The sequence below is a fragment of the Papio anubis genome, chromosome 12 (genome assembly GCF_008728515.1).
Source record: "Papio anubis isolate 15944 chromosome 12, Panubis1.0, whole genome shotgun sequence".
NCBI classification, from domain to species: domain Eukaryota; kingdom Metazoa; phylum Chordata; class Mammalia; order Primates; family Cercopithecidae; genus Papio; species Papio anubis.
In genome coordinates, this window is record NC_044987.1 from 106,170,467 (window position 1) to 106,196,945 (window position 26,479).

The 26,479-nt window shown below is 39.8% G+C and overlaps 2 protein-coding genes and 1 long non-coding RNA gene across 12 annotated transcripts in view; 1 reads left to right on the forward strand and 2 right to left on the reverse strand.

Moving 5' to 3' along the window:
* TTC17 (tetratricopeptide repeat domain 17) overlaps window positions 1–4,187 on the reverse strand; it is a 140,933-nt gene extending 136,746 nt beyond the window's left edge. For 7 of the 8 annotated variants that reach the window (XR_002517007.1, XM_003910009.2, XM_003910008.2 and 4 more), the window contains exon 1: window positions 3,964–4,187. Coding sequence is in view for 7 of the 8 variants with exons in the window: in XM_003910009.2 (XP_003910058.1) it covers window positions 3,964–4,122 (159 nt within the window). In the remaining variant the exon portion in view is untranslated. The remainder of the gene's footprint in view (window positions 1–3,963) is intronic. The other variant, XM_021925888.2, reaches the window with a different exon arrangement.
* Window positions 3,342–23,260, forward strand: LOC108581918. Its single transcript, XR_004177545.1, has 2 exons — window positions 3,342–3,856; window positions 19,938–23,260. It is a non-coding gene; the product is annotated as an uncharacterized LOC108581918 (long non-coding RNA).
* The window catches only part of API5 (apoptosis inhibitor 5), a 38,307-nt gene continuing 18,140 nt past the window's right edge, over window positions 6,313–26,479 (reverse strand). The window contains exons 11-14 of one of the 3 annotated variants that reach the window (XM_021925895.2): window positions 26,285–26,341; window positions 21,358–21,434; window positions 20,761–20,897; window positions 6,313–6,561 (exon numbers count right to left, since the gene is read on the reverse strand). In XM_021925895.2, coding sequence (XP_021781587.2) covers window positions 6,548–6,561; window positions 20,761–20,897; window positions 21,358–21,434; window positions 26,285–26,341 — 285 coding nt within the window. In that variant the 3' untranslated portion in view covers window positions 6,313–6,547. Of the gene's footprint in view, window positions 6,562–12,235; window positions 14,344–20,760; window positions 20,898–21,357; window positions 21,435–26,284; window positions 26,342–26,479 lie in introns of those variants that run through there. The other 2 variants (XM_021925893.2, XM_031653550.1) reach the window with 2 other exon arrangements.

Sequence of the window (26,479 nt, forward strand, 5' to 3'; positions counted from 1 at the left end):
AAGGACCCTTGCTTAAATAAAGTGAGACGGCCTTACTAGGTTCCAGGTACCAGCGATAGAGACTAGGGCATCAGAGGTATGTCAAAGCCCAAAGCTAGGAAAACAGCACAGAGCCAAAGAGGAGAAGAGGGGGTTTCTCTTCCCCCGACACCAGTGGAAAAGGAGCTTAGTGACTAGAATGTTCTCTCCACATTCCAGCTCCAGGATTCCCTGGACTATATTTGGGAATTCAGTGGCAGCTCAGTAAACATAACCTAAAAATTGGGGAAGGTATGCTTCCTAGCTGAGGCAAGGATTGTGAAATGCAACAACTTGCTGGGCATGGTGGCACAAGCCTGCAGTCCCCACTACTCAGGAGGCTGAGGTGGGAAGATCAATTGAAGCTGCAATGCATGGGAATAACCATGCACTTCAGCCTGGGCAATAAAGACCCCCATCTCTAAAAGAGAAAGAAATAATTCCTTTAACTGCCATGCCAAGTAATGGACATCAGCTGCTGCCTGCAGCAGCCCAGCTCTGATTGTGAAGAGGTTGTCTGCAGGAATGTATGCTCCTTGCTCTTACTTAAGCCCCCTTTTAAACCCACCAAAGGATGTACCATTTCCAATACATATGCATGTTGACAAGTCTGCAGTATGTAACTGGTGGGTGCCTATCTTATTGTCTTCTAAACCTTGAAATATAGAAAATCAAATGAATTTTCATCTCTCCTGGTAAAGACTCCTTGCTGTGCTTAAAAAGTTATAATGGCCGAGCATAGTGGCTCACACCTGTAATCCCAGCTCTTTGGGAGGCAGAGGCGGGCGGATCACAAGGTTAGGAGTTCAAGACCAGCCTGTCCAGTATGGTGAAACTCTGTCTCTACTAAAAATACACACACACACAAATTAGCCGGGCGTGGTGGCGCGTGCCTGTAATCCCAGCTACTCGGGAGGCTGACGCAGGAGAACTGCTTGAACCTTCCAGGCAGAGGTTGCAGTGAGCCGAGATAGCGCCATTGCACTCCAGCCTGGGCAACAAGAGCGAAACTCCGTCTCAAAAAAAAAAAAAGAAAGTTATAATGATCGAAAATGTCCGCTTAAATCTGTATTTTGGGCAATTCAGATTTTTAAGTCATAAGTACTTCTTTACGATCACTGTGGAAAACAATGACCCATGTATCTAATTTGGATAGGTTTAATATCAAAGGTTCTCAAAAGGTATGTATGTACCAATCTAATTTTCTAAAAGCTGTCAATCCAGTTAGCCCTTAGCCCTTTCCCTGGTAGTAGGTCACTTTAAAACTGAAATCACACTTTTGCTTTCATTCAAATATTGTAACCAAGAACAAGTAGCAAGAATTTGGTATGTCAGTTAGGACAAAGTAGACAGATGGTCCCCACCTTTCCATGGTTCAACTTACAATTTCTTGACTTTACAATGTTGCAAAAGTGATACTCATTTGGTAGCAACTGTACTGTGTCCATACAACCATTCTGTTTTCCACTTTCAGTGAAGTATTCATGAATTACATGAGGTATTTTGACACTTTATTGTAAAAGAGGCTGTTAGATGATTTTGCCCAAATTTTGGCTAATGTAAGTGTTGTGAGCAGTTTAAGGTAGGTTAGGCTAAGCTACAATGCTTGCTAGATGCATTAAACGCATTTTTGACTTACAGTATTTTTGACTTACAATGGGTTTATCAGCACATAACCCCTTCATAAGCTGAGAAGCATCTGTATTTACTAAGCTTTTAATTAATTATGTTTCTGAATGTACAAATAAATCTGCAATATATATGGATTTCATATACTAAAAGGATATTTCAAGTCCTTAAGTACAGTGTACCCAAATGTGATAATTAATCACGACCTAAATTGAGAGTTTGGATTCTACCTACATACAAATTATTGCCAGGAAGGGAAGCATGGGTCATGCACAATCAGCTATCAGAGTGGAACTCAGCAGCTCACCACAGCACCCAACTCCTTTACTTTATTCAGATGTGGCACCTTTTCTTCAGATTAAATCCAACTTTTGTCCCCTGGTCTCTTATTGTTACACTGTAGACACCAACCTTATTTCTTCTGGCATAAAATATTGCGGCTGCCTGAACATAACACTATAAATGTTATGTATAGCAAAGAATTGGAAAATTCAAAGAAAAGGATCACTTAAAAAGTCATGTAATAAAGAAATCTAACTTTTTAAAATTTAAGCCTAATTACTTAGTGCAGGAGTGACTTGGCAGAGATCCAAAAGATTCTTCAGATGTCCCCCTCTTCTCTGAGGCAATTTCCAGTAACCCCTGCTTTCGCCCATTAATACATATGTATCCAAAGTGCAAAAAGAAGGAATTTGTTTAAAAAAAAAAAAAAAAAAAGACTCTACTTTCCCATTGCAATGTTAAGCATATACATAAAACATTGCCACCAGCTTTCACTTTTTAGATGGGCTACTTTTTCAGCTGGGCGGAAGGACACCAAAATCGGAAGAAGTCAATGTCATACAGTATAAATAGCTGTGGCCAAAAACAATATTGCAGAAGAGCCAACAGGAGAAAGGCTCCCCAAATTGCAGCAGGAGTGACTTAATTCCACGTCTCCCTTCATAAAGACCTCAGGGAAAACCATCAGGAAACAAAGAAGGGGGGAAGCAACCAGCACTCACATATGGACTTACAATGTTTTCTTGGGTTTCTGAAACACATACACATATATTTAAACTCTCAGCTAGTATGGCAATGAAAACGAAACTCTTCTTTATGTACGTCACATAGAAAATGTTACCCAATAGGAAGACGGTCTTTTCTCAGATATGCTGAAAAACACTCATGAACACCTAGGCGGATTTTTAATTATATTTAATTTACTTATTATATTTGAGATAGAATTTGCCATTACATTACACAGCAAATCTAAAGGTAAACCTCACCTTAAACGTTGCAATGTGCTCCTATCATGATTCATTACACACAACCCAAAGGACCAGTAATTTCCCACCACACTAGTTAAAACGTTTTAGATCAGTGGGCTACACTGCATGGGGCACACACTTCACTTTCTGTATGTTTGCTAGACACTTCAAGATTGTTCTCCAGTGTTCGAAGTCAGTAAGTTTACCAAGATTCTGTAGCGGAACACACACGTACACACTCCTTAGGCATCAGCAGCATTTACAAAATGCAGGCAATCATAAAGTTATACAAGAAAAGCAGTCTCGCCTCTGAGGAATTAGTTCAGGCATACGAGAATCCAGGAAATCGCATATCCTCTATGCGAGGCTGGGTCACAGGAACTAGGTAAAGAAACAAAGCAAAGTACACTGGGAAACGAGGGCAGTAACAGCTGAAAAGATGCAGGCAACGCCACCAGCGGCATCTTCAAGCATTCTTTGGGAAGGGGAGTGTTTCTATATTGTTTCTAATGAGCCACTGCTGACCTAAGTAACGGTACAAGCTGAAACCAACACAGCCAGAAACGAAATCCACCATGTGGTAGACGAGACTAGGGGAGCAGCATGAATGGTCCACAGGCTAGGGGTGCAGAAGCTGTCACACACCCTGGGACTCGCGCACACCCTGGCGCTGCCACCTGCTTTCTATTTCCTCGGGGAGGGCCGGTGGCGCGTGAGCCCGAGAAGCACCAAAGGCAGCAATCCTGAAATCTGTGATTTCAAAACCCCGAGCCAAAGAACGGTCCGTAGGGCCCGTCCCCCGCAGCTGGGCGACTCTTCCCCACGCGGCGCGCGACCCGCGAGGTGGAAGGGTGAGAACTTCCAGGCGGCCAAACGAGGACCAGGAGACAAGTGGGGAGCGGGAAGTGCCTAGTCCGAATGCAGGGAGGCCGGGGTCGCGGTGCCACCACAGTGTGAAGGTAGGCTGGGGGCGGGGCCGCGCGGAGCCCAACAGCCAGGGGCCAAGCAGGGGAATCTCCCCGGGGCGAGGGCGGGCACGGGCGAACAGGGACGCCCCGGCCGCTACCTGCTGCTGGATCTTCCCGTCCTCCGTGACGACCCAGTGCGTGGTGGCGAAGGCCCCTCGTGCCGCCACACTCAGCAAGGTTGAAAGGCTGAGGAGCCAGCCTGGGCCGGAGCAAGGCGGCAGCTCGTACCGGCCACGGACCCCTACTGCCACCGCCATCTTGCCCCCCCGGCCGGGCCACTCACACCGGAAGCGGAAGCTAGTCTCCGGCGCCTGCCATCTTGGAAAGGTCGGCGCTGGAGGAGGAGCAGGAGGAGGAGTCGAGAGGCGTCGCTCGCTGATTATCAGGTTTCCTCCTCCTGGGTTTGGGCGGCCAGGAAGCGCGACATTCGGCTCTTCTCCCAACTTGGCTTCAGGGATGGAGACCACTTTTTAGTTATTGTTTTTTTGTGGGTGGTTCGATCTCGGAGCGTGGGAACCGGAAGGAGAGAAAAGCAGTGGCTTAGGTGGAGCTTAAGCAGAAGTGAGAGGAGTCAGTTTTGTTGTTTTTTAAATCTTTGATTTTTCATTTTATTTCTGGTAAATAGTTGGGGAACAAAAGGTGTGCTTTCGAACCACCTATGGGAAGAGAGGTGTTGCTTTTATTCTTAAAGTCTCACAATACTGGAAGCTTCAGAATGGAGACGGTGGTTAGTCTAGCGCACCGCTGCCCGGTAATGCGAGCCACGTGTGCAATGTAAAATATAGAGGGAAGTAATCCTACTAGTACATTTTATTTAGCTCAAAATACACAAAATATAAATTCAATGTGGTCGGTACACATCATTGAGGTAGTTTCCTTTTTTTTTTTTTTTTTCCCCACTAAGTCTTGGAAATCGGTATTTTACACTGACGGCTTATCTAGTCATATTTCAGGGGCTTAATAGCCGCATGTGCCTACAGAACTGGTCAGCACACGTCTAAGCTAGAGGTCTAGGTCTGGAGACCAGAAGCATTGGCATCACCTGGGAGCTTTTAGACATGCACATTCTCGGCTCTTCTCCCTCTTCCCTGCAACCTGCCGAATCAGACTACATTTTAGCAACAGCCTCAGGTGACTGGTATACATATTAAAGTTTGAGACCCACTTCCCTCTAGCGAACCAGCAGGCAGGCAGATGACAAGCTTGGCTGCCAGCTTCTTGCTAGATACGTCATTTTAGGTCTTTCAAGATTGTCCTCTGTGTTTGTTATTTAAGGTTGGTATGCTTTTGGTTTTCTCCTTGGGAAAAGAAGGATGAAAATATTGTTTAACCGCTTCCCTACACAAGTGTATGCGGGAGAGCAATTGCTAAGTGTTTAAATACCACACTATAGAAATATAGAAACAACCACAGCATTGGTTTTTTCATGTGGTTGTTTTTTCTTCATTCCAGGAACAGCTTTTCTTAAAGACCTGAAGACTGAACATTCATTTCATTAAAAATATATGGCTTATTTGCTTTTTGCCTGGTACTCTGATAGTCTCTGGGTTTGGAAATGTCACCATTGAGCGGTGTGCAATATAGTGAGATATTATTGGCAGGTTAACAATTAAAATACAGGATAATGGGGGTGTATGAAGGCATATGTACAGGAGAGAGCAACCAACCAGGTGAAAAAAGGCTTGGAGCTCAGGTACTGGTTCAGGCAGAATAATAAGTGAAAAGGTGAAGTCAGCCGGGCTCGGTGGCTCACGCCTGTAATCCCAGCAGTTTGGGAGGCCGAGGTGGGTGGATCACGAGGTCAGGAGTTCGACCTGGCCAAGATGGTGAAACCCCGTCTCTACTAAAAATACAAAAATTAGCCGGGTGTGGTGGTGGGCGCCTGTAATCCCAGCTACTCAGGAGGCTGAGGCAGAGAATTGCTTGAACACTAGGAGGAGGGGATTGCAGTGAGCCGAGATCACACCACTGCACTCCAGCCTGGGAGACAGAGCGAGAATCCGTCTCAAGAAAAGAAAAGGTGAAGTCAGTGCCATGTTGTAAGAGTTTCTTTCTTAGAGTTTAGACATAGGCAACAGGGAGTGTTTCAGAATTTTATTTTATTGTTTGTTTATTTTTTTGAGACGGAGTCTTGCTCTGTCGCCCAGGCTGGAGTGCTGGAGTGCAGTGGCACGATCTTGGTTCACTGCAAGCTCTGCCTCCCGGGTTCACGCCATTCTCCTGCCTCAGCCTCCCAAGTAGCTGGGACTACAGGCGCCCGCGGCTACGCCCGCTTCGTATTTTTTAGTAGAGACGGGGTTTCACTGTGTTAGCCAGGATGGTCTCGATCTCCTGACCTCGTGATATGCCGCCCTCCTTGGCCTCCCAGAGTGCTGGGATTACAGGCGTGAGCCACCGCGCGCAGCCTCAGAATTTTAAAATAGAGAAGTGGCAAATGATGGAATCCCTTTGGTCTCAGCATCTTACTTTGGGGGCATAGAGGTCAACCCTCTTTCTTGTGTATAAAGCTGACATCATCATCATCATCTAACATTTCTTGAGTGTTTAATACATCCTGGGTCCTGTACATGCATAGTTTCTATTAATCATCACAACTTACCGAGCTCTGGCTAGTTAAGTAAGTTGGCCAAGATCGTATTGCTAAGTGGTAGAGCTCAGGTTTGGACTCAGAGCCACCTGACTCTAGATCTGAGAACCTGAAAATGAATGAAGGATAGTGAGGAATTTGAGAAAGTCCCCAGCATCACATATTTTGCTATCAGTAATTTCGTCGACCTTCACAAGTTAACCTCTAAAGGGATGGAATTACAGCTTCTATAGCTTTATTATACCACCCACCTATTTTCTGTAGATAACTCTTTTGAGATCCTGTATTAGTTTTTTAATGCTGTGTAACAATTGCCACAACTTAGCTTAACACATTATCTGACAGTTTCCTTGGGGCAAGAGTCTTCTGGTGTGGTGTGACAGTTCTCTGCTCAGTGTCACAAGGCTCATATTAAGGCTTCAATCTCATCTAAGGCTTGGGGGTCCTCAGTCAAGCTCATTCTTCAAGTCCTTGGCAGAATTCAACGTATTGCGAATGTAGGACTGAGGGCTCCATTTTGTTACTGGCTGCTGATTGTGGCCATTAACAAACACTGAGGCTACCCACAATTTTCTGCCATGTGGCTCTCACAATGGCAGTTATTCCTTGAAGGCAAGCAGGAGAATATTTCCACTGCTGAAATCTCTTGAATTCCTCTATCTCTAAGCCCAGACTTAAAGGGCTCATGTGAGTTGATAAGGTCTATCTGAATAATATCCCTTTTTATTAACCTCAGATCAACTGGTTAGTAACTTTAATGCTGTCTGCAAAAATTTTGTTTGCCATATAACATTATCTTAGTCCATTTTGCGTTGTTATAACAGAATACCTAAAGCTGGGCAATTTATAAAGAAAAGAGGTTTAATTGGCTTATGATTCTGGTGGCTGAAAAGTCCAAGATTGGGCAGCTGCATCTGGTAAGGGCCTCACACTGCTTCCACTTAGGGAGGAAAGCAGAAGGGGAGTGGGTGTGCATAGAGATCACATGTTAAGAGAAGCAGCAAGAGAGAGAAATCAAGAAAGCCAAACTCTTTAACAACCCACGCTCATGAGAACTAATTCATTCCTGAGAGAGCAAGAACTCACCCCTGCACCCTGCCCCACCGTGAGGGCATTAATCTGTTCATGACAGATCCACCCCCATTACCCAGAAACCTCCCCATCTCCCAACAGTGCCACATTGGGTACCAAATTTCAACATGAGTTTTGGCGGGCCCTAAGCACATCCAAACCTATAATCACAGGAGTGATATCGTATTCATGTTTTCCCCACACAGTCAAGTTAGGAAATTTCCCCCTTTTCTACTCTATTAAGGTGAAATAGACAAAAACTGTATATATTTAGTGTACAACATGATGTTTTAATATATGTGGGGGAGATTTTATGAGGTTAAGGACCATTGGGGATCATCTTAGAATTTTGCCTACCACAGATCCTGACTGCCAAGTACCATTCTTCTAGTCTTTCACTGAACTGTTTTAAGTATCACAGACTAATTTAGACATACTTTTGCTCCTGTTCCCTGCCTAAAATCCTTTCCTCATGCTGCTTTCTCAAATCTATTTAAGATACAGTTGAAATCCTAGCCTGCAAAAATGTCTGTCAACTTGTTTGCTGCCTCTGAATTCTGTAGCAGTAACATGACAATACTATGCTGCTGTGTGATATTATTTTATAAACTTTGAACACCCAAACTTCAGTGGTTCTTGCAAAAGTTCTTAGTTCTAATATGGTGAGACAGAACACTCCAACAGTAAGTCAGGCAAAGCAAATTTTTTACGAATAGGCAGCAAAGATACACAGAAATGGAGGATCCATGGTTAGCTGATCCCATGGCTCAGGAAAGCTGCCCTGGGCAGGCAGATAGAGCCTCATCTGCATATGCCCCATGTTGCAGCACAGATGAGGGACTCCAAAAACACTTTGGGTTTTATACCCTGGATATGACTGAGATTGCTGAGTACAAGTGTTGCAGAACATCCTGTTTTAGGAAAAATGAGGACACGGCCCAGGTTGTTCTGGAAGCTTCCTCCTTATCTCAGAATGTTGCATTCTCAGTACATTCTGCCTGAAAATTGCAAGCAAGTGGGGGAAGAGTTGGCATGGCCAAGGCCATCCAGGGACCTGTCATCTTGCAATTCTTTAATTACCTACACTAGCAACTGAGGGCAGGAAGCATTTCCTATACTAACATTTTTATCTTCCTTGGAGCTTCCGTACAAAATAGTTACAGGTTTTTAGCTCCCCCAAATGTAGCATTCCCATTTTGTGTGAATAAAACAGTTAAACATCTTAACCTAAATAAAATTGTTCCTACTAATTTTCTACATCCAGATCACTTGTCCCTGTTCTTTTATTCTGTTGTTCTGATGAAACTTACAGAAATACAGGATGGCAGTTGACAAAATTGCTGATATCCCAAATTGTGATTCAATTCTTAGTTCAATAAATGATAGGCAAGCCCCTAACTGCATGTAATTTAGTCTTTGAACATATTTTAGCAAATAGGTCTTTTATTTACTATCACTATAAATCATAGAATTCTTGAAGTTATTAATTAGAATTCATTCTGTTGATAGAATGAATGATCTTTCTGGATTAACTTCCTCCCTTGGGCCACGTTACCTGAAAATTGCAAAGGATTTACATACTGCCTGCTCCTTAGAGAAAATATTTAAGATATAAATACTCCTAGGGAGGAGGGTAACACTCTGGCTTACATTCTGTTATCTTTTGCTTTATAATAAAACCAACATAAGTCTTAGAGGTTTAAATTTTAATTCTTAAAACATGATTTTGGTCTCAGCTGGGTGGTTCTTCTGCTAACTCCTGGTGTTAGCTGGGGTCACTCTTAAGGCTGCATTCAACTAGGAGCTCAGCTGAGGCTGAAATGTTCCAAACTGGCTCCAACACGTCTGGTGCTTTAGTTGGAGTGATTGAAATGGCTGGGGGTAGCTGGGCCTCTCTCAGACAAGGTAGTTACACAGGCTTCTTACAGGGTGGCTCAGGGTGCTGAAAGAATAAAAGGAAGCTGCTAGGCTCTCAGAGGGTCAAGGCCCCAGAAGTGGCAAAGCATCACTTATGCATTCTTCTGGTTAAGGAAAGTAACAAGCTTAGCCCAAATTCAAGTGTGGATGGAAACAGACTCATCTTGATAGGAGAAGCAGCATGTTTGAGTAGGAATGGAATTATTGGCATCCTACTACATATAATTAAGTCTTTAAGAGCAATTTTGAATTAATGGGAAGCAGGGTCGGGGGGAACAGGTTGGAAAGGAGCCTGATTATAGCAAGAGGGCTTTACTTGTGTAACTCCTCAACATCAATATGCACAGTGAGTGAAGAGGATTTTTTAAAGGGAGGTAGAGGATACCTAATATAGTAATTTCATTTAGAAATCATTTGTCAAATAGATCAGGGAGTCTGAAGTATGAGGGCTACCACGGATGAGACCAAGGATTCAAACTCACAGTGACACTAGGGCTGCTCTGAGGATAGCAAGATAGTCATCTTAGGTTTTTATTGATACGTTAGATTTTATATTAGTTTAAGCTTTAGTTTCCATCACACTGATTACAATGATCTCTCTCCTGCTGTCTTTTACCCACCTACTGAGGAAGCACATAATAGGTGGTCCTGTAACCAACTTGAGAGGAAAGGCATCCCAAGGAGGGTCAAATTTATTCAGACCTGAATCAGCCAGATAAATGGGCAGAGTCAAGGAACCATGATTTTCCAGAGGAAAAATGCCCTAATGTTAGAAAGAGCATGGTGTTAACTGTCAGTTACTGAAAGCAGTTCACTATTGTAGTAGTGGATGAATTTAGGACTTCTGAGGTCAAGGTTAGGAATCTTAGAACTTGGAGATAGCCCATTCTCTAGCACAGCTTGGCACATTCTTAAAAGCCAGGTGTCCTGCAGATTTTGTTGCCTTGATCTCAAATGCTTTTCCTTGAGGTCTTCACGAGGCTGGCTTGGTATCATTATCCAGGTCTCAGCTCAAATCAATCACTCAGAGGCTTTTTTCTGACCATTCTTTCTATACTAGCTGAAGCACAATAGAATGCTTCAGTATCCTTATAGCACTTACTACTCTGGTACAGGCTTAAGTTTGTCAGGATCTGCATAAGAGTATGTAAATTCCATGAGTTTGCCTGTTTTGTTCACTACTGTATCCTCTAGGCTTAAAACAGTGCCTTCAACTTACTATGAGTTGAAAGCTTACTATGTACAAAACACTGTTCTGGATGTTTGGGATTATGAATCAACAACATGCAAAAATCTTTACTTTTGTTGCATTTTAGCCACATTATATTCTAGCAGTAGGGGACAGATAGGATTGAGGTTAGCTTCGAGGACGTGAAAAAGGAGTTAGATGTGTGGATATAAGGAACAGTGACTAGAGGGGACAGCTAGCTAATGCAAGGGCTGTAAGGCAGGAGGATGTCTTTGGCCTGCATGAAGCTAACTGGCTGAGGCAGAGTGAACAAGGGTAAGAATAGCAGCTGAGGTCAGAATTAAAAGCCATGGTAATGTTTTTGATTATTATTTTGAAATGGGGAGCCAGTGAACAATTTCTGGCAGAAAATTAGATGTCTCTTTGCTGCTGTGTTTCGAGCAGATTGTAGAGAGTTAAGGTAACAGCAGGGAGATCAATTAGGAGGTTATTATGAAACTCCACGCAAGAAATAATGGGGATACAAATTTGGCATTCCTTAGCTATAGGCCTGGAAGACCAGGCATGGTGGCTCATGCCTGTAATCCCAGCACTTTGGGAGGCCAAGGCTGGTGGATCACCTGATGTTGGGAGTTCGAGACCAGCCTCACCAACACGGTGAAACCCCGTCTCTACTAAAAATACAAAAAACTAGCTGGGCTTGGTGGCAGACACTTATAATCCCAGCTACTTGGGAGGCTGAGGCAGGAGAATTGCTTGAACCTGGGAGGCGGTGGTTGCTGTGAGCCGAGATCACACCACTGCACTCCAGCCTGGGCGACAAGAGCGAAACTCTGTCTCAAGAAAAAAAAAAGCTGTAGGCCTGGATGTGATCACCTTATCCTGATCCACTTAAAATCCGACTTAGGAACACTTTCATAAAGCCTGGCAGTTAAATTACTAAGTTCCAACTTGCTTTGCACATTATATGAAGATAGAAATGATTTATTTAATGATGATTCGGCAATTATCTGATGTTTTGCTTTGGTTTAAAAAAAAAAACACACAAATCTTTTTTTTCAGGTTATATTAGCTCCTAAAAATAAATTCAAATCAGAACTTTGAAGGATCAAAATTAAAGATAATTTACCAAATTGATGACTGAACTCCTTATAGGCCGAGCATGGTGGCTCACGCCTATAATCCCAGCACTTAGGGAGGCCGAGGCGGGCGGATCACGTGGTCAGGAGATCGAGACCATCCTGGCTAACACAGTGAAATCCCGTCTCTACTAAAAATACAAAAAATTAGCCAGGCGTGGTGGTGGGCACCTGTAGTCCCAGCTACTTGGGAGGCTGAGGCAGGAGAATGGCGTGAACCCGGGAGGTAGAGCTTGCAGTGAGCCAAGATCGTGCCACTGTACTCCAGCCTGGGCGACAAAGCAAGGCTCTGTCTCCAAAAAAAAAAAAAAAAAAAAAAACAATAAAGACTGAACTCCTTGAAGGTAGAGAGCAGTTCTTGTCCATCTTTATATTTTCAGCCTATTGGCACAGTAGAAGCAATCAATAAATGTTAATGAATATCCAAGAATCTGAAGTTACCATAATTATAACACATCGACACAAAACAAAATTACAAAAGGAAATTTATTTCAAAAGCATAAGGGGACATTTACATTTAAACAAGGTGATAAACAGGTGTCTTGCAAAAGAAAAAAAAATCCATGGCATTAAGTTTTTCATTCAAATTCGGAAGCAAAAATAACCTAACTTGTGCACTATTGCCTTAGGAAAGGGAAGGGGAAGGGTGAGGGATAAGTGAACAGTCAACTCAGTATCAAACTTGAGAAAGTAAAGTCACTTCTGTGCAGTTTTGAGTTTACAAATATGCTTATAAAGAGGAAAAGTAAAATTATGCTTAATGTTCAAATTTATTTAGTTGTAGTCTCAATACAATTTCTGTACTTGAAATGGCTTTGGGCCACTGGCTGATCTATCTCTGAGGTCCAGATTAGCTGGTCGTTTTCAAATGGCAATTTTATATTCCTTTGTTCAGATTCCAAGGGAGTTTAGGTTCAGCTCATGGTCTTTAGGAATGTTTAGAGATTATTGCCACCACTCCATAGCCAAGCTGACCAACTTTTGCTCACTTGTATCATTCTAGTCTTTCAAAACTATTTTCCCCATACACATGTGCAGTAATTCTAATAAAGGAGTTTTGCCTCCTCTGCAGTGTAGAGGTAATGGTAATGAAGACACCTGCATTGGAATCACAAACTATTCCTCAAAAAATACATCAGACTACTAGAAATGTCATTCAGGCAGCTGATTTGAATAGCAAACTTGGGGAGGGAAGATTAACTGTGAAACAAAAATATACAAAACATTCAAATGCAGAACAAAGGGTCTATGCTACTAAAAATGCCCATGACATTAAACACTCCACAAACCCCCCATCTCTCTGTTGTTTTAACCTAAAAATTCTATTGGCTAACTTATACAATAATTTTGATTAATAACCTGAGAAGTTAAAATTTTGAAAGTGGCAAAAGCAAACCGAGAGAGCATCCCTTACTTATTGGTACCATGTTATCAAGTCACTTTTTCTGGGTAGCCCTGGTTATTAAATCTCCAAATTCTAAATTATACTATCTCTTCCTGTAGAAACCTGTATGTACATCAAATTCAGTATTTTGGTTGTATTTCACCAATAGCAACTCCAATTTATCTTTGAAAATGCAGTCTTTATTTTTAGTTTTAAATAACAATAATCATGTAAGTGCAACTGACTTAGAATCCCTTGCTAGTGGGAGTAAAAACCTAAATAACAAGTTAACGGATTCAGCCTCAAAAGGATAATCACTGTGTCAGACTACCCGTTCCTGGAATTTAAAAAGTGATTTATGTTGTGTAGTCAAGTTTCACAGCATGCATATATATATATACACACACACACACACACATATATGCTTATGTATGTATGTATATTATACATACACATTTCTATTCAAATAGTAAGATTCCATATTCAAAAGTTTGTATCACAATATATGGAAAAGAATTAAGTAAGCAGTGCAAAGCAACTTACTTTCTCCTAAAAATGTAATGTCATTCCTATATTTTAAGAAAGCTATGTAAGTATTTTGCTTTTATGACACTAGGTAGGAATGCTGCACCACTGCCCAGCAGCTTTATTAAACAATTAAAACAAAATGTTAAGATTGACCATTACTCTTCTCCATATATTGGGCAAAAAACTAAGAGGGAAGAGGAAAATCAGTAACCTTTCAAAACTGATGATCTTTATCAGCAGAACTAGACTGAATTTCATTACATTTTAGAATGAACAGCTCTCAACAACAAATTATCAAGATGTTTAAAAGTAAAAGATTCACAAGTTGAAGTCTGAATAATGATACTGCAAAAACAAGTCAAGATTGCAGACAAAGCATCCAAAAATATCACTGTGGTTTTACCTTGGACACAACCATGGTCTGTTACAAAAGTAGATCATACATACAAAGGTATAAAGAACATTAAGTTTTTAGCTGAAGGCAGCAGTCTGTTTAAAGGGACATCCCCGGCAATCCAATGAGTAGTAGAATTTAAGTATATTAAGCTCATGACAATGCTGAAGAATGCTGATGTCTTATTCAGTAGAGTCTTCCCCGACTACGATTTCCTCGTGTGCCCCAACCTCGGCCACCTCTACTTCCCCTGAAGGCTCCTCTCTGCTCTACGAAAAAGCGAACAAGGGTTTAGGTCTTGCTTAGGATTTCATGGTACAGCAAACGCAGAAGAAATGTAGCTCATAACTGAATACAGCAGTAGGCCCTATAAGAACAGAACTAATATTCTGCTGTTCCATCTACAAATTTAGCCTGCCTATAAAACAAGAGCAACATATATACTGAAGTACATAAGGCAAGGTACCAACTACATTTGTGATAGTTGCTTAATTAAATGTATCCCAGTAACAAAGTCGTTTCAAGGTGATGTTATGATAACTACCCTTTTTTTTGGAGGGTCTTGCTGTGTTGTTCAGGCTTGAGTGCAGTGGTGCGTTCACAGTTCAGTTCACCATAACACTGAACTGGACTAGTGATCTTTCTGCCTCAGACTCCCCAGTAGCTAGGTCTACAGATGCACACCACGTTTTTTTTTTTTTTTTCTTTCTTTCTTTCTTTTTGTAGCGACAGGGTCTCATTATGTTGCCAGGTGGATCTCAAACTGCGGGCTTCAAGGGATCGTCCTGCCTCAATGCTGGGACTACAGGTGTGAGCCACTATGCCCTGCCTGTACACTTTTTAAAAAACTTAATTCTTCAAATTCACAAATAATAATTCTACATATTCATGGGGTAGCATATTTTGGTACAAAGAATGTATAGTTATCAGCTCAGGGTAACAAGCATATCCATCATCTCAAACACCTATAATTTCTTCGTGTTGGGAACATTCATTATCCTATTTGAAAGTATATATAGTCATGCTATAGTGGTACAGAACACTAAGACTTATTCCTATGTTATTTTGCATTCTCCCTCAAATCTCTCCCTATCCCTTCCTTCCCCCTATCTTCTCAGCCTATAGTATGTGCTATCCTACTTTTTACTTCTATAGGATTAACTTTTTAAAACTTCCAGAAGTGAGAACATGCATTAATTTTCCATTGCTGGCTTATTTCACCTACTATAAAGTCCTCCAGTTCCTTCCATGTTGCTGCAAATGAAAGGACATTTTTTTTTTTTTTATGGCTGGATAGTATCCCATTGTGTATAATACCACATCTTGTTTATCCATTCATCTGCGGATGCATCTGTTGATTCTGGGTTGATTCCACATCTTGGCCAATGAATAGTGCTACAATGAACATGGGGGTGCAAATGTCTGACTTTTACTTTTAATCATATTTACATGATTTACATATGATTAAATGAACTCTTCACTGAACTTCCAAACTTCCTCATTGTGGTTTTGATATGCATTACCCTGATGCTTAGTAATGTTTAGAATTTTTTCATACATTGGCCATTTGTATGTCTTCTTTTGAGAAATGTCTGTTCAGATCATTTGCCCATTTTTAATCTACATTTGTTTTGCTGTTAAGATGTTTGAATATCTTCTATATTCTGAATATTAATCCTCTGTTGGATGAGGAGGTTACAAATATTTTCTCCCATTCTGTAAGTTGTCTTTTCACTGCTGATGGTTTCCTTTGCTGCACAGAAGCTTTTTAATTTGATATGATCCCACTGGTTTATGTTTTTGTTGCCTGTGCCTTTAGGTCTTAGTCTTAAAATCTTTTCCCAGACCAATGTCCTGAAGTGCTTCTCCTGTTTTCTCTTATGGTAGTTTGATTGTTTTAGGTCTTACATTTAGGTCTTTGATCCATTTTGAGTTGATTTTTGTACAGGGTGGGAGGTGGGGATCTAGTTTCATTCTTCTGCATATGGATACCCAGTTTTCTCAGCACGATTTATTGAAGAGACTATCCCTTTTTTTTGTCCTTCCAATGAGTGTTCTTGCTACCTTTGTAAAAAATCAGTTGGCTTTCTGGTTCTCTGTTCTGTTCCATTGGTCTGTATCTACTTTTATGCCAGTATCATGCCGTTTTGGTTACTACATCTTTGATTTATATTTTGAGATCTGGTAGTGTGATAAATCCAGCTCTGTTCTTTTTGCTCAGGATTGTTTTCGCTATTTGGGGTCTTGTGGGTCTATATAAATTTTCAGAATTTTTTTTGGTGGCAATTTCTCTGAAGAATGTCATTGTTATTTTGATAGAAGTTGTATTGAATCTGGAGATCACTTTGGGTAGCATGGTCATTTAAAATATATTGATTCCTCTAGTTGATGAGTATGGAGTGTCTTTCAATTTGTTTGTATCCCCTTCAATTTCTCTCATCAGTGTTTTATAGTTTTCCTTGTATAGAAACCTCTTCCAGGCCGAGCGCAGTGGCTCACGCCTGTAATCCCAGCACTTTGGGAGGCCAAGGCGGGTGGATCATGAGATCAGGAGATCGAGACTATTCTAGCTAACACGGTGAAACCCTGTCTCTACTAAAAATACAAAAAATTAGCCGGGCGTGGTGGCGGGCACCTGTAATCCCAGCTACTCAGGAGGCTGAAGCAGGCGAATGGCCTGAACCGGGGAGGCGGAGCTTGCAGTGCGCCAAGATGGCGCCACTGCACTCCAGCCTGGGCGACAGAGTGAGACTCTGTCTCAAAAAAAAAAAAAGAAGAAACCTTTTCCATTCTTGGTTAATTTATTCCTAGATTTTTTTTCATAGCTATTATAAATGGGATTACCTTGATTTCTTTTCGGCTAGTTCATTGTTCATGCATAGAAATGCTACTGATTTTTGTATACTAATTTTGTATCTTCTAACTTTTCAAAATTTATCAGTTTTATGAGTTTTTTGGTAGAATCTTTAGTTTGTTTTTTTTTTTTTTTTAAATATATATATAACATCATGTCGTCTGCAAAGAGAAACAATTTGACTTCTTTCCAGTTTGGATGGCCTTTATTTCTTTCTCTTGTTTATCTGCTCTGGCTATGACTTCGGTAACAACTTCTTAGTTCTTTATTTTATTGTCTATCATTACTAAAGGTAACTTATATAACTATGAAAAATAAATTATCAATTTCGAAAATCAGGTTAGACTAAAAAATGTCCCTCTGAATGCAATAAATATGCAATTTTTGTTTTGATCACAGTATTTCACGCAACTGGACTCACACAAATGTAGATCTAAATGCTGAGTTTTTTTCACTGCTTTACCAGCTACATAAGCTTCTCAAAGTACTGCCAAAAAGGTGCTATGTGTGTATGTGCCTCTGAGTGTGTTTCAGCTACTGATATAAACTAAGCATATCTTTTGCTGAAAAATCAAGTCACTTGTGTTATACAGTAGAACAAGTCTCTCTGATCCATTGGTCAGTCACTTTTAGAGCCACAAAGGTGTCGTCCCCGTGAAGAAAACTGATTGAAGTTATCAGCAAGGCTGGACTTTTAATCATATGTAAATGAGATCAAATCTTTTCATTAACTTCTAAACTTCCTCATTATAGCAATCTTGTTAGCAGCAATAGAGAGAGCTTGGTTTTGCTATTTTTGATCCACAATCTTGGAGGCTTGAAAAATACCTTTTCAGTCAATATTGCAATAAATTATTTTGCCATTATGTCTTATTAGGGCGATGTCTTGATGTCTTTTTTTACCCCCCTTTCTGCAGAAAGAAAAGTAATTCAATTCTAAGACAGGAAACTCACTGGACCTTTCCCCGATTTGGCTAATATTTATCTGCATAATAGAATGGGTCTGATTCAAAGTCACCTTCTTATGCCATGACACATTTTTACAAGTTGATTAGTATGCAAACCATTTGAAAATGAAATCATTGTTTATTATTCTAGTGAACACATTCAGAAAATCAGAAGTGGTTTCTCCAAGGGCAAGAAGCTCCCAGAGACAGACACAGTAACTATGGGGGCATTAAAGTAGTGCAGTAGCCTTTTGTGGGCCATGATTTCTACATTTTTGACTGTTCAGACTTAGAGCCACCTGTGCAGATGCCTGCACATTTCACCCTACCATACTCATTATTCACACCAACACACTTAACACTGTCATAGATACCATTATTAGCTTTAAGCTAAAAGACTACTACAATCCACTCTTTCAATTTTAGTATGAATTTGGATTACAATCTATTCAGCTGTACCTAATCAGGAAATTAAATACACTGTATGAAGGTACTATTTGATGTAGTTATCTTTTCTATATTGGCTAATGCTTTTTTACCTCCAATTGATACAGCCATTTCTATAGTACAGAGATTCACCAAATTTTCTTCTTTTTGAGGAGCTTCATCCTAAAAATACTTCTGCATTTTCATGATCTTTTCAATGGTTTCAAGCTTACTTTTTTTTTTTAACTCACTGCTCAGTTTAATTTAACTCAGTTTAAATTAAACTTTAAGGATTATTTTTATATTCCAAAAAGTAAAGAACACAAGTCACAAAATGTAGAACATTTAGTACTTTTAGGTTACTGGGGAACTTTGTGCACTGGAAGGAAAACTAAACATGGGTATATGTTTATGAATGCACCGGGAAGTTGAACTAATTTGTGAGAACCAATACCATGTTTGTAAAGCAAAAAACAGAGATACTGGTTAGTAAAGCAATAAACTTGGATACTGAGAACTACTTTCATTTCAATAGGTGAAATAAAGTCAAGCAAATGCTTCAAATTTTGTTGTGAGAATACCGATGACCTGATCACATTAAATTCTCAAATGTAAAATAATTGCAGAAATTCATTGTTCTTTCCAATAAGAAGAGTCAGATTTTAGTTTGCTTTTGCATGTTTACTTTGCTTTGCCCTTCTGTTATTTTGAAGACTGGGAATAACTGAAGTAGTGACTCCTGGATTTTTGTCTTGAGTAAAACTTTGCTTATGTTTTTCACATTGACAGTTTTTTTTTGTTTCTTTTTAAAAAACACTGTATACAATCTAAAGTGTCAGATTTTTCACATTCTTTTTCCACAAGCATTATATCACCTGATTCTCACTATTGAGCAGGCAATGAGTTTCACACAATAGAATCCTCATGTAAAATCAAATTGACTTGCCCAATAAAAAGGAGTACAATTCTTGTATTGCCACAGCTCTTGATTACTCTCATTAAAGCCACATTCTCCCAGTATGTGAGATAACTGTTGATTTTAAGAACGGTACTGTTAGACACATTAAATCATACAAGTGACAGAGAACAATGTGATTCAACCAAGTAACAGAGAATCCTTTCCCCTTACAAAATACTTTCACAAATATTGTTATTAGAAGGCTGTAAAAGCTGTTACCTCATTTTCAGATAAGAGGCAAGGAGATGCACATTTACATACTGTTATGTAAGTAAAAGAGTTCAGTGATCATCCTTAAAGATGTCTCAGAGTCTGGAGGGGAGGGGTTCATATTTCAGTCTAAAATTGGCTTTCTATAATCTGTTTACTCAAACATTAGAAGAATTCAACTGTTACAGAAGTAATTTACTGTTACAATTATCTCACCTTGGAAACAAAATTACAGGTATGGTTCAGAATCTACTTTTTTTTTTTTAAATTTTAAGAGACAGGGTCTTGCTTGGTCACGCAGGCTGGAGTGCAGTGGCACCATCATAGCTTACAGCAGCTTTGGCTCCTGGGCTTCAGCGATCCTCCTGCCTCTTGCCTCCTGAGTAGCTGGGACTACAAGTGCGTGCCACCATACTCAGCTAATTTTTAAATTTTTTGTAGAAATGGGGTCTTGCTTTGTTTCCCCAGGCTGGCCTCAAACTCTTGGGCTCAAGTGATCCTCCCACCTTGGCCTCCCCAAAGCGTTGGGTTTACAGTTGTGAGCTACCACGCCTGCCTAAACTTTGTCTTCTTAAGCAAGGTAAGGAACTGACCTGATATTTCTCTCCATTCTTTTAAAAAAAAGATCCATGAGGAAATAAGCTAATGAGAGATAAACTTTACTTTTGATTCAATAGCCATGGGAGAGGATGGACTGGTATGAAGCTCTCCTGGCTCTAATGGCTAAAGGGGAATAGGAAGCACTTATAGGAGGATTGCATTCTGGGTAGAGGGAGAGACTGCAATAGAACACATCTTCCTTGCTAGATGATGCCTGAACATCTGACTCCACTTCTGTGACTTCTTTTCAACTAGCTACAGGAGATGGGAGTATAGGCAGCAAGCTGACAACGTCCAAGAAAGAGCATTCATACTATTATCTCTCAGAAGCTATACCCATCCCTGAGGGAGAATGCACAGAATGCCTTGCCTTGAAGCTGCAACTGGGAAAGCATGGAAAGAATGGTTCGGTCAACTTCTTTTGTTTCTGTTGGTTCCTCTGAATACAAGAGGCATATTTTTCTTTAAGTGCTTACTGTTTAATGTTGCATGCTCAATACAGTGAGCCCACAAGGGTGAATGAGAGAGGAATGGGATAAATCGTTTCCTCAACAGCCCTAGTTCTCCAAGCTAATTCAGAAAAGTCATCGGATAGAACCATGACACTGTAAATAATTACTAATTAAAATAAAGTACAACACAATTTCTGCCTAATCTCCCATATTGCTTGTACCCAAACGGAAACGCTCACCATAATTAAAGTTGCCCAAATTGCTGCTATATTTCCCACTGGGAGGGTTATAAATCTGCCTGGCATCTCTTTTTGGTCCTGCTGAAGATTTCTTGGGTGGTGAACCTGAAGTTGTATCTTCACTGGCTCTCTTTTGCCTGTAACAATAGGAAGAACAGCAATTAAAAAACATTCTATTATGCCAAAATCTATCAATACATTTATAATTTAGCATATCAGTTATGAAAGACATCCTAAAGAGGATAATCTCATCAGAAAAAAGGAATTAACATTTGATGTCATCAAATTAACCATAGTTTGGTTATGCAGACAATGTCAGAAGGCATTTACAAGGCTTTAAAATAATCTGAAATATGTAGCTTCATAGACTTACATGCAAGTGACTCACTTTACAAAACGTGTCAGAAAAAAATCGTTTTGTTACAGGAATACAAGTAAGGCCGAAAGTTCCAGGGTTGCCTCCCATCAGTTTATTTTACAAATATTGAAAGCAGATTTTTATATGAATCATTTAACACTGCACCCTTTTGAACAGTAAATGTAACTACTGAATTAAGTTTTGATAATACTCAAATCTCTTTTAAATATATTTCTTACCCAATCTCAACCTTTTGTACAGGTTTCCAGGATAGTGTTACTGTGCTCTTATAAGAAGGAGGAATGTGGAAGAGATCCTGGAGAGAAAAAATCAGACAAGAATTCTAATGTATTTGTTGGTGGCAGGGAGTGGTGGTGAGGGTAGGAAACCAAGACAGATCTTAAAGATTAAATTTAGGAGACAGAGCTTACTGCAACAGAAAATTAAACAGAAACAATTTTGTTTACAAATCACGTCTATTACCTCATTAACATAACTTTGTGCACATAACAAACTGTAGTGTAGCTAATTTTTTTCTAAATGTCAGTATACATTTCAGGATAAAATATATCAATATTTATCCAGTTTAATAAACAAAGTCAGCAAATAAATTTTGTTTTGGTTTGTTTTTGCACAGATGCAGTCACCATGGTGCTTTAAGGAAAATACAATGGTGCAATCTGCATGTGCTTTTGCAAATTTTTAAGTCGTTCAAAATTAGAAAAAAATTTAAAGCTTTACTGCCAGCACCATAGGTAAAGTAAAAACAAACAAAAAACCACTAAAGCTCTGGCTAATCATGTTTCCCCCTGCCCTAGGAAATATCTGTGAATTATTAATAAGGCAAAAAAAACCCTGTAAGATTTAAATACCGAATGATCAATGTGCTAGGAATGCAAATGTTTGCTGAATGTGTTAAAATAACCTGGAATTCAAATAATCTAACCTCATAATATCCTCACAACTGAATAAACCGCTAAACACATTTATTCTTAGTAATACTTCTTACCAGCTTTACCTTGATTTTTGTACATAGGTAAAATTAAATAAAAGTAAACTTTTCTCCCAGTTAAAATGAGTATACTAATAAAAAAATCATCCCTGGTATATAAACTTAAGTCCAGTGTACTATATAAATGTAGGGAATTGGCCAATGCAACATGCTTTAAATAAAAAATGCTTGAGATTTCTAACTGGAGTGATTTTGCATATTATAATGTTAACTGAAAAAGGGACCACATGAAGAGGAAAGGGCAAATCTTCACTTACAAACATGTTAAATCTCAGATGACGACAGGAAAATGGTGTATAGTTTAGGGATTCATTAAAATAAAAATGAAGTTATGAAATTAGATGAGTCTGCCGGGTAGGTAAAGATTGCAAAAAATGTTAAGGATAGATTAAAACATACCTATGTTCTCCCTAAAACAAAAAATTTATGATGTCACATACTTCTACCCTACTTAAAAACATTTCCAGATTTTCAGGTAAGGCACCTGTGATATTATGTGATATATACAGTTTGCCCACTGTGTCCATGGTTCCTGCATCTGTGGATTCAAGCAACTGTGGATGGAAAATACTCATAAAAAAATTGCATAAAATTATAAAAAAGCAAAACTTGAATTTACTATGCTGAATCTTTGAGAATGAAGTGATGTGTAGGTACTGTATTAGGTATGTAAAAATAAAATTTAAGGTTCTCCCAAATGTATTACACCAAGGGGAGAAGTTAACTCTTGGAAACTGACTCATAACATGGCTGTTTTCTTCTCTGATGCATGACCGTTGCCTTCCTGACCTCTGTGTTGAGATTGCATGAACCAGAGTCTACTCTTTACTTAAACCTAGACTAAATGAGGGAGATAGAGACCACTGTGATTATTACCTCTTTACAATAAAATGTTAATCCCTTTAGAGTGTAATCAATAGTAGCCAATCATGTATCTATCTGTTAGCCTTTGTATGGAAAATGTCATTCTTTTTAGCACCTCAGTTTATGCCTGTATCAGTTTTTGCCCATATAAACAATCCTCATTTTTCTCCATGCCAGGAGCACTGACCAGCATTCTTTGATGTAATTCTGCTCGCAGATGGCCAATCTCATACTTTGTACCTGAATAAACTCTTTTAATTATTTTAGGTTGCTAAGTATGATAAGTAATCTAGAGATGCTTTAAAGTATAGGGGACGGTTTGTGTAGGTTATATGCAAATACTATGCCATTTAATAAGGGTTAATCTGAGGGTTTTGGTATCCAGGGGGGCCTGCAACCAATCCCCCTTGGATACAGAAGGACTGTATTGACTGCATTTTGGTTTCTGTCCATGATTCCTAGCTTATAGCTCCAATAATTCTTGAAATTTCCTAAGTGACTAGAGCAATATGATTATCTTTTGCTAAAACATTTGGCCCTTTGTTACTGTTTCCTGAAAAGCTCCAGAGCAATAAAGGTGAAAGACAATCTTTTATTTTTAACAAGCATCTTTTTTTTTTTTTTGAGACGGAGTCTCGCTCTGCCACCCAGGCTGGAGTGCAGTGGCCGGATCTCAGCTCACTGCAAGCTCCGCCTCCCGGGTTCACACCATTCTCCTGCCTCAGCCTCCTGAGTAGCTGGGACTACAGGCGCCCGCCACCGTGCCCGGCTAGTTTTTTGTATTTTTTAGTAGAGACGGAGTTTCACCGTGTTAGCCAGGATGGTCTCGATCTCCTGACCTCGTGATCCGCCCGTCTCGGCCTCCCAAAGTGCTGGGATTACAGGCTTGAGCCACCACGCCCGGCCACAAGCATCTTTCAATCACACCTGAGTTTGTATTAATAAGGTGATTTTTGAAAAGTCCCTAGATAACCACAGGATGGGGGAGGTGACTGCCTGGGGAACCTACCACATACTTTCAGGGTTGGAACTCAGTCCAGCTCCACCTCCAGGGAGGAGAGAGGGGCTGATTTAACACCAATAAAGGTCTATCTATCACTGATGGCCAATGATTTAATCAATCATGCCTATGTAATGGAGCTTCCATAAAAACAGAAAAGGACTGTGTGTGTGTGTGTATGTGTGTGTGTATGAGAGTGAGGGGGGTTGGGTGTTCCAGGACGGAATATGAACAAGAACACATCCACGTGCTGGGAGAGCAGTACGCCCCAACTCCATGGGGATGGAAACTCTTGCACTCAGGACCCTTCAAGACCTCTCCCTATGTATCTCTTCATCTGGCTGTTCATATGTATCCTTTATAACAAACCAGTAAACGTAAGTAAGTGTTCCCCTGAGTTCTGTAAGCTGCTCTAGCAGCTTAAGTTTGGTTAAATTGTGGGAACCCCCATTTATAGCCAGCCAATCAGAAGCATGGGTAAAACAACTTGTAGCTTGCAACTGTCATCAGAAGTGGTCTTGTGGGACTGGGCCCTCAACATGTGGAATCTGATGCTACCTCTAGGTAGATAGTGTCAGGACTGAATTGGAGGACACACAGCTAGTATCCACTGCAGAACTATTTACTTACTTGATGTATGGGGAATAACCTCCACCCATCTGGTGTTAGAAGTGCATTGTGAGTACAGCAGGAGAAACTGACTTTATTCCTATATTCACAGAGCACTCTACACACAGGTTGCGGACCCTATTCATCTCTCTTCCCCATACCTTCCTTTAGATAACTTACAGATTCCTGAAAAGAACATTTTCTCATCTGCATGCAGGTAATAAGCATTTGCTAAGTTTAAAATGTTCTTAACACATTGTATCTTCAACATAGACTTTTATCAGCGGTTCAAATACAGTCAAATCTCACATTTTTATATATGAACTTACTATGCAAAATAATTTCTTATATTTAAGATTTGTAATAAATGGCAGCTACTGGAAACATTTCCTTAGGAGATTAGTATAATATTCTTACCTCTTCTGTGTTTAATGCCTTTTCACTTTTCTACTTGGCACTATGATACTCCTTCCTCAACATCTAATCAGAGCTGCTTTTTCTCAAATGCTTCCCTCTCTCTCCTGACACAAACTGCAGTTGACCCTTGCACAACTTGAATTTGAACTACATGGTCTCATTTATACGCAGATTCTTTCCAATAAAAGTTACACCTAGTGTGCCTGTCTCTCCTTCTACCTCTTTTGCCTGGTACCCCGAGACAAGACCAACCCCTCCTCTTTCTCCACCTACTAAATGTGAAGATAACAAGGATGAAGACCTTTGTGATAATACACTTCCACTTATTTTCTCTTCTTTATAATAAACCTTTTTTTTCTGCAGCTTTATTGTAATACAGTATATACTACATATACAAAATGTGTTAATTAACTGTTTATGTTATTGGTAAGGCTTCTTGTCCACAGAAAGCTATTAGTGTTTTTAAATGATTTTTTTATAAAGCCAGTCAAATTTAGCAGTGGGGTGGGGGTTGTATACCAATTTTGGTGATGATAATGTTAGTAAGTTCTGATAACCCACTACCATTGTACCAGCCAGTGGTTAAGTTTTGGGGGAGTCAAAAGGTATGCATGGGGTCGGTATCCCTCAGCCCTTCATTATTCAAGGGTCAACTATAATTATTCCATATCATTTTTACATTAGCTTTAAGGCATACTAGTCCCAGTTTTTGTTACTGGCAGGTTACGTGCTGTAGGTGTTACAAATACTGTTTCTTTTTCCCATCTGGCACAATACAATTAAGCTGTAATTGTATTGTATGATATAAGTGATGGCTACCTTATGATTTTTTCTGGTTCTCTCAGGTTATTATTTTATTTAGGCTAGCAGATACTTGGGAAGGGTAAAGAGAATCGAAAAGTAATTATGGCTTAATGGAAAGGTATACCCTAGCCTACAGTACAGAAAGCTCTCAATTTATTACGTAGTCAGGTTTATAAAAAAACAAACACAGGGAAACATTTCATTGTGCTACACACCACATGTCCATTCTTAAGAGTAAGCAAAACAGGGATTTACGGCCACTCAAAAGAACCCAATAGCATTAAGACCACTAGAACTTAAGTCACTGAAATTTCTTAGACTGTATCTATCTGTTTCAATGCTTTGAGACAGAAGTTTGCAAGCCTCCCTTTGTTGGAAGTATCTTATATAAAACTTTAAAATAAATAAATGTATGATTTTGTGGTAACTGCAGAAATGTCACTTGGTATTACAGACTTACCTTGATTAAAACATTGATATTGTTTGTTATTTTCAATGCAACGACTTTAATCTTGTTCTGCAAAGGGAAAGGAAAATTAAGACAAACTGCCAATAATTTCCATGAGGCGTAATCCATTCTGACACAGAACTAGAGTAATTACACTTCTCTATCAGAATCACTTGTACGGTCTTTACATAATTCCTTGGTTTAAAT